This window comes from Coregonus lavaretus, assembly GCF_964263955.1.
Source record: "Coregonus lavaretus genome assembly, chromosome: 11".
Classification (NCBI taxonomy): domain Eukaryota; kingdom Metazoa; phylum Chordata; class Actinopteri; order Salmoniformes; family Salmonidae; genus Coregonus; species Coregonus lavaretus.
The window spans coordinates 60,668,493-60,684,823 of NC_139998.1; the positions used below are offsets into that span (position 1 = coordinate 60,668,493).

Genomic DNA, 16,331 nt, shown 5'->3' on the forward strand with positions numbered 1-16,331 from the left:
ATATATCACAGGCTCCAACAGGAACATATATCACAGGCTCCAACAGGAACAGATATCACAGGCTCCAACAGGACCAGATATCACAGGGTCCAACGGGAACAGATATCACAGGCTCCAACAGGAACAGATATCACAGGCTCCAACAGGACCAGATATCACAGGGTCCAACGGGAACAGATATCACAGGCTCCAACAGGAACAGATATCACTGGCTCCAACAGGAACAGATATCACAGGCTCCAACAGGAACAGATATCACAGGCTCCAACAGGAACAGATATCACAGGGTCCAACAGGAACAGATATCACAGGGTCCAACAGGAACAGATATCACAGGCTCCAATAGGAACAGATATCACAGGGTCCAACAGGAACAGATATCACAGGCTCCAACAGGAACAGATATCACAGGCTCCAACAGGAACAGATATCACTGGCTCCAACAGGAACAGATATCACTGGCTCCAACAGGAACAGATATCACTGGCTCCAACAGGAACAGATATCACAGGCTCCAATAGGAACAGATATCACAGGGTCCAACAGGAACAGATATCACAGGCTCCAACAGGAACAGATATCACAGGCTCCAACAGGAACAGATATCACAGGGTCCAACAGGAACAGATATCACAGGGTCCAACAGGAACAGATATCACAGGCTCCAACAGGAACAGATATCACAGGGTCCAACAGGAACAGATATCACAGGCTCCAACAGGAACAGATATCACAGGCTCCAACAGGAACAGATATCACAGGGTCCAACGGGAACAGATATCACAGGCTCCAACAGGAACAGATATCACAGGGTCCAACAGGAACAGATATCACAGGCTCCAACAGGAACAGATATCACAGGCTCCAACAGGAACAGATATCACAGGGTCCAACAGGAACAGATATCACAGGGTCCAACAGGAACAGATATCACAGGCTCCAACAGGAACAGATATCACAGGGTCCAACAGGAACAGATATCACAGGCTCCAACAGGAACAGATATCACAGGCTCCAACAGGAACAGATATCACAGGGTCCAACAGGAACAGATATCACAGGGTCCAACAGGAACAGCTGAGAGTAACAGCTGTTTATCACCACATCTGGCTGACTAAGTCTGGGGTTAGCCTAAATGAATAAGGGGTTCCTGACTTGTCTCTATGCTGCTGTAGTGTTTGTTGATACTTGGCTACCTGCCAAACCTTTCATTTTTTACTTTTAATAACCATTTAATCAAAACTCTGCATTTAACACATTTACCAACGTCTTCGTTTAGTCCTCGCTCGACTTTTTTCATTCAACTTTTTCACCCCGGACCCTTTATCTGGACATGGTTCTACAGGAGGCTTTATCTGGACATGGTTCTACAGGACCCTTTATCTGGACATGGTTCTACAGGACCCTTTATCTGGACATGGTTCTACAGGACTCTTTATCTGGACATGGTTCTACAGGACTCTTTATCTGGACATGGTTCTACAGGACCCTTTAACTGGACATGGTTCTACAGGACCCTTTATCTGGACATGGTTCTACAGGACTCTTTATTTCAAGGCTTCTGTAAAGAAATGCTGTCGGCATGCTCAACCGGTGTCGCTCATTCCTCCGACAACCATTGGCACCTCCTCACTCACAGTCGGGACTAATTATCTGCCTATTGGTGTCACCTGTGGCTATCTGATTCACCTGTGTATTTATGCCCTCACTTCCCTGTGTTCCCTTGCTCAGTTTTCTCTGCTAGTTCCTTGATGTCAAGCAGTACGTATCAGTGTCGGATCACGTGACGGAGTTACAGGTACTCGAGAAGTGTTCTCCCTGTGTCATTGTGTTTTTCCAGTCAGAGTTAGTATTTCGTATTGTTTGCTGTCAGCCTGTTTTTTGGAGACCTATGTGCTCCTCATTTGTTTTCGTGTATAGTCTGTTGTTTTGTATCCTGGTCTTTGGACCACCAGTAAAGATCCTTGTTTCACCATCCTTGCCTACTGTCTATCCTGCACCGCACCTGGGTCACACCTCACCCCAACCCTTACACTTTATGGAAGGATTTAAGGACTAATAAGGACATTGAAAGTCTGTTGGAATGAATTTGCCGGTCAAGGATGGATTGATTCTTATAGTTGGAGTGACACAGCCCGCTGTCTGCAGCCTCTGTATATGTATGCAGTCATATTATTGTTTCCATTCCCCTGAGTGGCACTGGATCTTGGCTCTCTCCTTTTCACTAGCTTGTTTATAAAGTTACCTTTTTGGACCAACAGGAACAGATATCACAGGCTCCAATAGGAACAGATATCACAGGCTCCAACAGGAACAGATATCACAGGCTCCAACAGGAACAGATATCACAGGCTCCAACAGGAACAGATATCACAGGCTCCAACAGGAACAGATATCACTAGCTCCAACAGGAACAGATATCACAGGCTCCAACAGGAACAGATATCACAGGCTCCAACAGGAACAGATATCACAGGCTCCAACAGGAACAGATATCACTAGCTCCAACAGGAACAGATATCACAGGCTCCAACAGGAACAGATATCACAGGCTCCAACAGGAACAGATATCACAGGCTCCAACAGGAACAGATATCACAGGCTCCAACAGGAACAGATATCACAGACTAACAGGAACAGATATCACAGGCTCCAACAGGAACAGATATCACAGGCTCCAACAGGAACAGATATCACTGGCTCCAACAGGAACAGATATCACAGGGTCCAACGGGAACAGATATCACAGGCTCCAACAGGAACAGATATCACAGGCTCCAACAGGAACAGATATCACAGGCTCCAACAGGAACAGATATCACAGGGTCCAACAGGAACAGATATCACAGGGTCCAACAGGAACAGATATCACAGGCTCCAACAGGACCAGATATCACAGGCTCCAACAGGAACAAATATCACAGGCTCCAATAGGAACAGATATCACAGGCTCCAACAGGACCAGATATCACAGGGTCCAACAGGAACATATATCACAGGCTCCAACAGGAACATATATCACAGGCTCCAACAGGAACAGATATCACAGGCTCCAACAGGACCAGATATCACAGGGTCCAACGGGAACAGATATCACAGGCTCCAACAGGAACAGATATCACAGGCTCCAACAGGACCAGATATCACAGGGTCCAACGGGAACAGATATCACAGGCTCCAACAGGAACAGATATCACTGGCTCCAACAGGAACAGATATCACAGGCTCCAACAGGAACAGATATCACAGGCTCCAACAGGAACAGATATCACAGGGTCCAACAGGAACAGATATCACAGGGTCCAACAGGAACAGATATCACAGGCTCCAATAGGAACAGATATCACAGGGTCCAACAGGAACAGATATCACAGGCTCCAACAGGAACAGATATCACAGGCTCCAACAGGAACAGATATCACTGGCTCCAACAGGAACAGATATCACTGGCTCCAACAGGAACAGATATCACTGGCTCCAACAGGAACAGATATCACAGGCTCCAATAGGAACAGATATCACAGGGTCCAACAGGAACAGATATCACAGGCTCCAACAGGAACAGATATCACAGGCTCCAACAGGAACAGATATCACAGGGTCCAACAGGAACAGATATCACAGGGTCCAACAGGAACAGATATCACAGGCTCCAACAGGAACAGATATCACAGGGTCCAACAGGAACAGATATCACAGGCTCCAACAGGAACAGATATCACAGGCTCCAACAGGAACAGATATCACAGGGTCCAACGGGAACAGATATCACAGGCTCCAACAGGAACAGATATCACAGGGTCCAACAGGAACAGATATCACAGGCTCCAACAGGAACAGATATCACAGGCTCCAACAGGAACAGATATCACAGGGTCCAACGGGAACAGATATCACAGGCTCCAACAGGAACAGATATCACAGGGTCCAACAGGAACAGATATCACAGGCTCCAACAGGAACAGATATCACAGGCTCCAACAGGAACAGATATCACAGGGTCCAACAGGAACAGATATCACAGGCTCCAACAGGAACAGATATCACAGGGTCCAACAGGAACAGATATCACAGGCTCCAACAGGAACAGATATCACAGGCTCCAACAGGAACAGATATCACAGGGTCCAACGGGAACAGATATCACAGGCTCCAACAGGAACAGATATCACAGGGTCCAACAGGAACAGATATCACAGGCTCCAACAGGAACAGATATCACAGGCTCCAACAGGAACAGATATCACAGGGTCCAACAGGAACAGATATCACAGGGTCCAACAGGAACAGATATCACAGGCTCCAACAGGAACAGATATCACAGGGTCCAACAGGAACAGATATCACAGGCTCCAACAGGAACAGATATCACAGGCTCCAACAGGAACAGATATCACAGGGTCCAACAGGAACAGATATCACAGGGTCCAACAGGAACAGCTGAGAGTAACAGCTGTTTATCACCACATCTGGCTGACTAAGTCTGGGGTTAGCCTAAATGAATAAGGGGTTCCTGACTTGTCTCTATGCTGCTGTAGTGTTTGTTGATACTTGGCTACCTGCCAAACCTTTCATTTTTTACTTTTAATAACCATTTAATCAAAACTCTGCATTTAACACATTTACCAACGTCTTCGTTTAGTCCTCGCTCGACTTTTTTCATTCAACTTTTTCACCCCGGACCCTTTATCTGGACATGGTTCTACAGGAGGCTTTATCTGGACATGGTTCTACAGGACCCTTTATCTGGACATGGTTCTACAGGACCCTTTATCTGGACATGGTTCTACAGGACTCTTTATCTGGACATGGTTCTACAGGACTCTTTATCTGGACATGGTTCTACAGGACCCTTTAACTGGACATGGTTCTACAGGACCCTTTATCTGGACATGGTTCTACAGGACTCTTTATTTCAAGGCTTCTGTAAAGAAATGCTGTCGGCATGCTCAACCGGTGTCGCTCATTCAGTCGACAAACTTTCAGCCGGTTCTCCCCATTAAGCAACGAGTCGGAGTCAGAGGCCGAGCATTCTCAGGTCTCTCCTCCACCCATTACGGGGTCTGAGCCGCCGAAGCCGCCCACCATTAGCTCGGACAAATTGAAAACCCCAGTCATTGGCGACTCCATTACCCGCAATATTAGACTTAAAAAGAATCATCCAGCGATCATACACTGTTTACCAGGGGGCAGGGCTACCGACGTAAAGGCTAATCTGAAGATGGTGCTGGCTGAGACTAGAACTGGTGTTATCCACGTCGCCAACAACGATGTTAGGATGAAACAGTCAGAGGTCACCAAGCGCAACATAGCTTCAGAGTGTAAATTAGCTAGAAAGATGTGTCGGCATCTATTAATTGTCTCTGGCCCCCTCCCAGTTAGGGGGAGTGATGAGCTCTACAGCAGAGTCTCACAACTCAATCGCTGGTTGAAATCTGTTTTCTGCCCCTCCCAAAATATATAATTTGTAGATAACTGTTACTCTTTCTGGGACTCACCCACAAACAGGACCAAGCCTGGCCTGCTGAGGAGTGACGGACTCCATCCTAGCTGGAGGGGTGCTACAGGACCAAGCCTGGCCTGCTGAGGAGTGACGGACTCCATCCTAGCTGGAGGGGTGCTACAGGACCAAGCCTGGCCTGCTGAGGAGTGACGGACTCCATCCTAGCTGGAGGGGTGCTACAGGACCAAGCCTGGCCTGCTGAGGAGTGATGGACTCCATCCTAGCTGGAGGGGTGCTACAGGACCAAGCCTGGCCTGCTGAGGAGTGACGGACCCTGGAGGGGTGCTACAGGACCAAGCCTGGCTTGCTGAGGAGTGATGGACTCCATCCTAGCTGGAGGGGTGCTACAGGACCAAGCCTGGCCTGCTGAGGAGTGATGGACTCCATCCTAGCTGGAGGGGTGCTACAGGACCAAGCCTGGCCTGCTGAGGAGTGACGGACTCCATCCTAGCTGGAGGGGTGCTACAGGACCAAGCCTGGCCTGCTGAGGAGTGATGGACTCCATCCTAGCTGGAGGGGTGCTACAGGACCAAGCCTGGCCTGCTGAGGAGTGACGGACCCTGGAGGGGTGCTACAGGACCAAGCCTGGCTTGCTGAGGAGTGATGGACTCCATCCTAGCTGGAGGGGTGTTACAGGACCAAGCCTGGCCTGCTGAGGAGTGATGGACTCCATCCTAGCTGGAGGGGTGCTACAGGACCAAGCCTGGCCTGCTGAGGAGTGATGGACTCCATCCTAGCTGGAGGGGTGCTACAGGACCAAGCCTGGCCTGCTGAGGAGTGATGGACTCCATCCTAGCTGGAGGGGTGCTACAGGACCAAGCCTGGCCTGCTGAGGAGTGATGGACTCCATCCTAGCTGGAGGGGTGTTACAGGACCAAGCCTGGCCTGCTGAGGAGTGATGGACTCCATCCTAGCTGGAGGGGTGCTCTCATCTTATCTACCACCATAGACAGGAATCTAACTCCTCTAGCTCCACAATGAGACAGGGTGCAGGCCAGGCAGCAGGCTGTTAGCCAGCCTTCCAGCTTAGTAGAGTCTGCCACTAGCACAGTCAGTGTAGTCAGCTCAGCTTTCCCCATTGAGACAGTGTTTGTGCCTCGATCTAGGTTGAGCAAAACTAAACATGGCGGTGTTCGCTTTAGCAATCTCACTGGAATAAAGACCTCCGTTCCTGTCATTATTGAAAGAGATTGTGATAATATCTCACATCTGAAAATAGGACTACTAATGTTAGATCCTTCACTTCCAAGGCAGTCATTGTCAATTAACTAATCATGATCATAACCTTGATGTGATTGGCCTGACTGAAACATGGCTCAAGCCTGAATAATTGACTGTGTTAAATGAGGCCTCTCCTCCTGGTTACACTAGTGACCATATCCTCCATGCATCCAGCAAAGGCGGAGGTGTTGCTAACATTTACGACAGAAAATTTATATTTATCCCCCCCAAAAATGTCGTTTTTTGAGCTTCTTGTCATGAAATCTATGCAGCCTACTCAATAACTTTCTATAGCTACTGTTAACAGGCCTCCTGGGCCGTATACAGCGTTCCTCACTGAGTTCCCTGAATTCCTATCGGACCTTGTAGTCATGGCAGATAGTATTTATAATGTTTGGTGACTTCAATAGTCACATGGAAAAGTCCACAGACCCACTCCAAAAGGCTTTCGGAGCCATCATCGACTCAGTGGGTTTTGTCCAATATGTCTCCGGACCTACACGTTGCCACAGTCATACCCTGTTTTGTCCCGTGGAATAAATATTGTGGATCTAAATGTTTTTACCCATAATCCTGGACTATCGGACCACCATCTTATAACGTTTGCAATAGCAACAAATAATCTGCTCAGACCCAACCAAGGATTATCAAAAGCAGTGCTATATATTCTCGGACAACCCAAAGATTTCTAGATGCCCTTCCAGACTCCCTACACCTACCCAAGGACGTCGGAGTACAAACATTTGTTAACCACCTAATTGAGGATCTAAATTTAACCTTGCGTAATACCCTAGATGCAGTCACACCCCTTAAAACGAAATCATTTGTCACAAGAAATTAGCTCCCTGATATACAGAAAATACCAGAGCCCTGAAGCAAGCTTCCAGAAACTTGGAACGGAAATGGCATCCACCAAAAGTCTTCCGACTAGCTTGGAAAGACAGTACCGTGCAAAATCGAAGAGCTCTCACTGCTGCTCGATCAGCCTACTTTTCCAACCTAATTGAGGAGAATAAGAACAATCCAAAATGTTGAACTCATGAACTTCTTTGACGAAAAGATCATGATCATTAGAAAGCAAATTAAGACTCCTCTTTGAATCTGCGTATTTCTCCAAAGCTCAGCTGTCCTGAGTCTGCACAGAACTGCCAGGACCTAGGATCAATGGAGACACTCAAGTTTTTTTAATCCTGTATTTCTCGACACATTCACGAAAATAGTCATGGCCTCTAAACCTTCCAGCTGCCTACTGGACCCTATTCCAACTAAACTACTGAAAGAGCTACTTCCTGTGCTTGGCCCTCCAATGTTGAACATCATAAACGTCTCCCTATCCACTGGATGTGAACCAAACTCACTAAAAGTGGCAGTAATAAAGCCTCTCCTGAAAAAGCCAAACCTTGACCTGGAAAATGTTTTTTAAAATGACAGGCCTATATCGAATCTCGCAGTCCTCTAATAAAAAACAAACAAACTGTTGCGCAGCAACTCACTGCCTTTTTGAAGACAAATAATGTATACGAAACACTTCAGTCTGGTTTTAGACCCAATCATAGTACTGAGACTGCACTCGTGAAGGTGGTAAATGACCTTTTAATGGCGTCAGACCAAGGCTCTGCATCTGTCCTCGTGCTCCTAGACCTTAGTGCTGCTTTTGACACCATCGATCGCAACATTCTTTTGGAGAGATTGGAAACCCTAATTGGTCTACAAGGACAAGTTCTTGCCTGGTTTAGATCTTATATTCTACCTCTTGGTGATGTCATTCGAAAACACAATGTCAACTTTCACTACTATGCGGACGACACACAGCTGTACATTTCGATGAAACATGGTGAAGCCCCAAAATGTCCTACCCTGGAAGCCTGTGTTTCAGACATAAGGAAGTGGATGGCGGCAAATGTTTTACTTTTAAACTCGGACAAAACAGAGATTCTAGTTCTAGTTCCCAAGAAACAAAGAGATCTGCTGTTGGATCTGACAATTAATCTTGATGGTTGAACAGTCGTCTCAAATAAAACTGTGGAGGACCTCGGCGTTACTCTGGACCCTATCAACATATCAACATATCAATAATATTTCAAGGGAAGCTTTTTTTTCATCTTCGTAACATTGTAAAAATCAGAAATGTTTTGTCCAAAAATGATGCAGAAAAGCTAATCCATGCTTTTGCCGCTTCTAGATTAGACTACTGCAATGCTCTACTCTCTGGCTATCTAGTAGTTTTACTGTGTAGAGAGTCTAGTCCATGAGTAGTTATACTGTGTGGAGAGTCTAGTAACTAGTCTATCAGTAGTTATACTGTGTGGAGAGTCTAGTAACTAGTCTATCAGTAGTTATACTGTGTGGAGAGTCTAGTAACTAGTCTATCAGTAGTTATACTGTGTAGAGAGTCTAGTCCATGAGTTTATTTTCCTCTGGTTTACCAGCTTCAGCTAAGTCTGTCTCTGTCAATTAATTTCATTTATTCAAGGGAACAAACGATGAGACTCAGCTGTTGAGATGTAAATAGACCAATTAATAGATATGCTGTGGTTGAACGACTCTCCATCTAGATACATACAGTGCATTCGGAAAGTATTCAGACCCCTTTAGTTTTTCCACATTTTGTTATATTACAGCCTTATTCTAAAATGGATTAAATCGTTTTTTCCCCTCATTAATCTACACACAATACCCTATAATGACAAAGGTAAAACAGATTTTTAGACATTTTAGCAAAATATATGTATTTTTTTAACGGAAATTCACATATACATAAGTATTCAGACCCTTTACTCAGTACTTCAGTCCCACGGGGGGCCAGTATATAAAAAAAAAAAAAATGTATTCACTAACTGTAAGTCGCTCTGGATAAGAGCGTCTGCTAAATGACTAAAATGTAAATGTAAATGTAAATACTTTGTTGAAGCACCTTTGGCAGCGATTACAGCCTTGAGTCTTCTTGGGTATGACGCTACAAGCTTGGCACACCTGTATTTGGGGAGTTTCTCCCATTCTTCTTTGCAGCTCTGTCAGGTTGGATGGGGAGCGTCGCTGCACAGCTATTTTCAGGTCTCTCCAGAGACGTTAGATCGGGTTCAAGTCCGGGCTCTGGCTGGGCCACTCAAGGACATTCAGAGACTTGTCCGGAAGCCACTCCTGCATTGTCTTGGTCCTGAGCGCTCTGGAGCTGGTTTCCATCAATAATCTCTCTGTACTTTGCTCCGTTCATCTTTCCCTCGATCCTGACTAGTCTCCCTGTCCCTGCCGCTGAAAAAGGTTCTCCCATCTCCACAGAGGAACTCTGGAGCTCTTTCAGAGTGACCATCGTGTTTTTGGTCACCTCCCTGACCAAGGCCCTTCTCCCCCGATTGCTCAGTTTGGCCTGGCGTATTGAAAACACAGCGGTACAAATCACCTCAAGATAAAAACATAATATTCAATATCAGTAAGACGAGTTGTAACGCTGTCATCGACTACAGTTGTAACGCTGTCATCGACTACAGTTGGAACGCTGTCATCGACTACAGTTGTAACGCTGTCATCGACTACAGTTGTAACGCTGTCATCGACTACAGTTGGAACGCTGTCATCGACTACAGTTATAACGCTGTCATCGACTACAGTTATAACGCTGTCATCGACTACAGTTGTAACGCTGTCATCGACTACAGTTGGAACGCTGTCATCGACTACAGTTGGAACGCTGTCATCGACTACAGTTGGAACGCTGTCATCGACTACAGTTGGAACGCTGTCATCGACTACAGTTATAACGCTGTCATCGACTACAGTTGGAACGCTGTCATCGACTACAGTTGGAACGCTGTCATCGACTACAGTTGGAACGCTGTCATCGACTACAGTTGTAACGCTGTCATCGACTACAGTTGGAACGCTGTCATCGACTACAGTTGTAACGCTGTCATCGACTACAGTTGTAACGCTGTCATCGACTACAGTTGGAACGCTGTCATCGACTACAGTTGGAACGCTGTCATCGACTACAGTTATAACGCTGTCATCGACTACAGTTATAACGCTGTCATCGACTACAGTTATAACGCTGTCATCGACTACAGTTGTAACGCTGTCATCGACTACAGTTGGAACGCTGTCATCGACTACAGTTATAACGCTGTCATCGACTACAGTTGGAACGCTGTCATCGACTACAGTTGGAACGCTGTCATCGACTACAGTTGGAACGCTGTCATCGACTACAGTTGTAACGCTGTCATCGACTACAGTTGGAACGCTGTCATCGACTACAGTTGGAACGCTGTCATCGACTACAGTTGGAACGCTGTCATCGACTACAGTTGGAACGCTGTCATCGACTCGAGTTGGAATGCTTTCATCGACAGAATTAAGTTTTTCCTCCATGTTTTCTTCTGTGTTCTGAAATGTTGTGAACTAGCATACGGAGGAACTCTGCAAAATGTGTCCTACCTGGTCGGAAAACAGTGACGAACATAACAAACACAAGTGCCCTTCTACGGGCATATGGAGGGAAGGTTTTTGAAATGTAACATCCAATGACAATGTAGACACTATAATCCAGCGGCCAATATTCTAGCCGTTTCGGGTTATACAAAAATTCTCCAGACACCCAAAAGAGGCGTGACAGCAATGTGATTTTGGAGGTATATCATTTTATTATTTCATTTTTTCACTAAGCAGATACTCTTATCCAGAACGACTTACAGTAGTGATTGCATATATTTTCATACTACACTATAATCCAGTGTTCTAGCCGTACTGGTCCCCAATGTCGACACTATAATCCAGTGTTCTAGCCGTACTGGTGCCCAATGTAGACACTATAATCCAGTGTTCTAGCCGTACTGGTCCCCAATGTAGACACTATAATCCAGTGTTCTAGCCGTACTGGTCCCCAATGTAGACACTATAATCCAGTGTTCTAGCCGTACTGGTCCCCCAATGTAGACACTATAATCCAGTGTTCTAGCCGTACTGGTCCCCAATGTAGACACTATAATCCAGTGTTCTAGCTGTACTGGTCCCCAATGTAGACACTATAATCCAGTGTTCTAGCCGTACTGGTCCCCCGTGGGAATCAAACCCACAGCACCATGCTCTACCAACTGAGCCACACAGGACCTAGCTACCTATGTGACACTACCCTCTACCCAATGTCCCAGCTCAAACTGAGCCTCCACCCAGTAGCCTCTACCCACTACCCTCTACCCAATGTCCCAGCTCAAACTGAGCCTCCACCCACTACCCTCTACCCAATGTCCCAGCTCAAACTGAGCCTCCACCCAGTAGTCTCTACCCAGTAGCCTCTACCCAGTAGCCTCTACCCAGTAGCCTCCACCCAGTAGCCTCTACCCAGTAGCCTCCACCCAGTAGCCTCTACCCAGTAGCCTCTACCCAGTAGCCTCTACCCAGTAGCCTCCACCCAGTAGCCTCTACCCAGTAGCCTCTACCCAGTAGCCTCTACCCAGTAGCCTCCACCCAGTAGCCTCTACCCAGTAGCCTCCACCCAGTAGCCTCTACCCAGTAGCCTCTACCCAGTAGCCTCCACCCAGTAGCCTCTACCCAGTAGCCTCTACCCAGTAGCCTCTACCCAGTAGCCTCCACCCAGTAGCCTCTACCCAGTAGCCTCCACCCAGTAGCCTCTACCCAGTAGCCTCCACCCAGTAGCCTCTATCCAGTAGCCTCTACCCAGTAGCCTCTACCCAGTAGCCTCCACCCAGTAGCCTCTACCCAGTAGCCTCCACCCAGTAGCCTCCACCCAGTAGCCTCCACCCAGTAGCCTCTACCCAGTAGCCTCCACCCAGTAGTCTCTACCCAGTAGCCTTCACCCAGAAGCCTCTACCCAGTAGCCTCCACCTAGTAGACTCCACCCAACCCCAAGCTTAGCAACCAAGTAGCCTCTACCATGTGGGCTCCACTCAGTAGCCTCTACCCAGTAGCCTCTATCCAGTAGTCTCTATCCAGTAGCCTCCACCCAGTAGCCTCTACCCAGTAGCCTCTACCCAGTAGCCTCCACCCAGTAGCCTCTACCCAGTAGCCTCTACCCAGTAGCCTCCACCCAGTAGCCTCTACCCAGTAGCCTCTACCCAGTAGCCTCTACCCAGTAGCCTCTATCCAGTAGTCTCTATCCAGTAGCCTCCACCCAGTAGCCTCTACCCAGTAGCCTCTACCCAGTAGCCTCCACCCAGTAGCCTCTACCCAGTAGCCTCTACCCAGTAGCCTCCACCCAGTAGCCTCTACCCAGTAGTCTTCACCCAGTAGCCTCTATCCAGTAGCCTCCACCCAGTAGCCTCTACCCAGTAGCCTCTACCCAGTAGCCTCCACCCAGTAGCCTCCACCCTTCCTACCCAGATTGAGCCTCCACCCAACCAGAAGTGAGCCAGCTTCGAAGCTCCTCTGTTTTCTCACCTGCCCAGGTGCAGATGAGAGATTTGGGGGCTTAACAGAGAGCTGTTTGGTTCTGGTCTCCTTTAACAGAGAGCTGTTTGGTTCTGGTCTCCTGACTGTTCGGTATTTCCCATTATGGACATGCTCGGATGCTCAGGAGAAGGAGAAGCATGCTTGGATGTATTTCTTCTACCACACAAACGATTCTCAACAGTAACTGAATGAGTGGTCGTACTGGTAATACCAATGTCTGTCACCACATTTCTTGTTGCTCAATTTAAGAATAAGATATTTTTCTCTTCACCAGATATCAGACTCTTCTGACAGTATCTGAGTTGTGACATCATCCGTCCCCTCTCTCTGTGTTCCAGGTATTCCAGTGAAGGATTATGGGTAGTTTTAAGGGCCATGCGTTGCCAGGTAGTTTCTTCCTGATCGCGGGCCTGTGGTGGGCGGGAAAGTACTCTCTATGGTACGCCACCCGCAGGAACAAGAGTCTGGGCTCCACCTCCACCCGCCTGGCCAGCCGATCCACACAGCGCCGCCTGGAAGTCATCGAGGGATCCGTCACCCTTTTCTTCTCTGTGGTTGGTGAGCATCAACACCCTGAGCATCCACATGATAGATGTTTTTTTTATCGCTTTGGTTCAATTTTCACAACTCTTAGTACAAAACTCAAAACAGATCATCAAAAAGGCAGTTGTTTCAAAACTCAAAGCACATTTAAAGGCAATGCTACCAAATACTAATTGAGTGTATGTAAACTTCTGACCCACTGGGAATGTGATGAAATAATTAAAAGCTGAAATAAATCACTCTCTCTACTATTATTCTGACATTTCACATTCTTAAAATAAAGTGGTGATCCTATCTGACCTAAGACAGGGAAGTTTTACTAGGATTAAATGTCAGGAATTATGAAAAACTGAGTTTAAATGTATTTGGCTAAGGTGTATGTAAACTTCCGACTTCAACTGTATACTCCAATGTACTACTATAATGATAGCTATTCTGATTTTACTTCAGAATAAGTTACAAAAATAAATCTCTATGTAACAAATCAAATCACTTTACTAAAATTGCATTGGGCAATACAGTACTGTAAAACTGTAATATATGCCATTTACATAGCAGAAACATTATCCAAAATGACAACAGTCCACACATTTTGGTATGTGACCCCAAGGGGAGGGGGGGGGGGGGGGGGGGGGGGGGGGTTCTCCCGGCGCTGCTGACGGCTATTTTGCTCATACAGGAGTAGTAAAGGCCCAGTGCACTACTTTTGTGAAGAAAGAAATGCATTTAAAAAAAATACATATTTTTTTATATATACAGCGCATTCGGAAAGTATTCAGACCCCTTGACTTTTCCCACATTTTGTTACGTTTAAGCCTTATTCTAAAATTTATTAAATTGTTGTTTTTCTCTCATCAATCGACACACAATACCCCATAGTGACAAAGCAAAAACAGGTTTTTAGACATTTGTGCAAATTTATTAAAAATGAAAAACGTAAATATCACATTTACATAAGTATTCAGACCTTTTACTCAGTACTTTGTTGAAGAACCTTTTGGCAACGATTACAGCCTCGAGTCTTCTTGGGTATGATGCTACAAGCTTGGCACACCTGTATTTGGGGAGTTTCTCCCATTCTTCTCTGCAGATCCTCTCAAGCTCTGTCAGGTTGGATGGGGAGCGTTGCTGCACAGCTATTTTCAGGTCTCTCCAGAGATGTTCGATTGGGTTCAAGTCCGGAATCTGGCTGGGCCACTCAAGGACATTCAGAGACTTGTCTCGAAGCCACTCCTGCATTGTCTTGGCTGTGTGCTTAGGGTTGTTGTCCTGTTGGAAGGTGAACCTTCGCCCCAGTCTGAGGTCCTGAGCGCTCTGGAGCAGGTTTTCATCAAGGATCTCTCTGTACTTTGCTCCGTTCATCTTTGCCTCGATCCTGAATAGTCTCCCTGCCGCTGAAAAACATCCCCACAGCATGATGCTGCCACCACCATGCTTCACCGTAGGGATGGTGCCAGGTTTCCTCCAGATGTGACGCTTTGCATTCAGGTCAAAGAGTTCAATCTTGGTTTCATCAGACCAGAGAATCTTGTTTCTCATGGTCTGAGAGTCCTTTAGGTGCCTTTAGGCAAACTCCAAGTGGGCTGTTATGTGCCTTTTACTGAGGAGTGGCTTCCGTCTGACCATTCTACCATAAAGGGCTGATTGGTGGAGTGCTGCAGAGATGGTTGTCCTTCTGGAAAGTTCTCCCATTTCCACAGAGGAACTCTGGAGCTCTGTCAGAGTGACCATCGGGTTATTGGTCACCTCCCTGACCAAGGCCCTTCTCCCCTGATTGCTCAGTTTGGCCGGGGCGGGCAGCTCTAGGAAGAGTATTGGTGGTTCCAAACTTCTTCCATTTAAGAATGATGGAGGCCACTGTGTTCTTGGGGACCTTCAATGGTGCAGACATTTTTTGGTACCCTTCCCCAGATCTGTGCCTCGACACTGCTGTCTCGGAGCTCTACGGACAATTCCTTCGACCTCATGGCTTGGTTTTTGCTCTGACATGCACTGTCAACTGTGGGACCTTATATAGACATGTGTGTGCCTTTCCAAATCATGTCCAATCAATTTAATTTACCACAGGTGGACTCCAATCAAGTTGTAGAAACATCTCAAGGATGATCAATGGAAACAGGATGCACCTGTGCTCAATTTCGAGTCTCATAGTAAAGGGTCTGAATACTTATGTAAATAAGGTGTTTCCGTTTTTTTATTTGTAATACATTTGCTAAAATGTCTACAAACCTGTTTTTGCTTTGTCATTATGGGGTATTGTGTGTAGATTGCTGAGGACATTTTTTTATTTAATCGATTTTAGAATAATTCTGTAACGTAACAATGTGGAAAAAGTCAAGGGGTCTGAATACTTTCCGAAGGCACTGAAAAAAAATATAAACTTAACATGTAAAGTGTTAGTCCCATGTTTCATGAGCGGAAATAAAAGATCCCAGAAATGTTCTATACGCACAAAACACTTGTTTCTCTCAAAGTTTGTGCACAATTCTTTTTCTCCTTTGCCAAGATAATTACATTTACGTCATTTAGCAGACGCTCTTATCCAGAGCGACTTACAAATTGGTGCATTCACCTTATAGCCAGTGGGATAACCACTTTACAATATGTTTTTTTTTTCTTTCTTTGGGGTGGGGTAAGGGGGGGTAGAAGGATTACTTTA

General features: G+C 46.4%; 1 protein-coding gene across 1 annotated transcript in view; it reads left to right on the plus strand.

Moving 5' to 3' along the window:
- LOC311137100 (transmembrane protein 45A-like) overlaps positions 1-16,331 on the plus strand; it is a 59,129-nt gene that overhangs the window by 8,768 nt on the left and 34,030 nt on the right. Inside the window, exon 2 of the mRNA XM_084171433.1 lies at positions 13,468-13,687. Coding sequence (XP_084027559.1) covers positions 13,486-13,687 — 202 coding nt within the window. The 5' untranslated portion in view covers positions 13,468-13,485. The remainder of the gene's footprint in view (positions 1-13,467; positions 13,688-16,331) is intronic.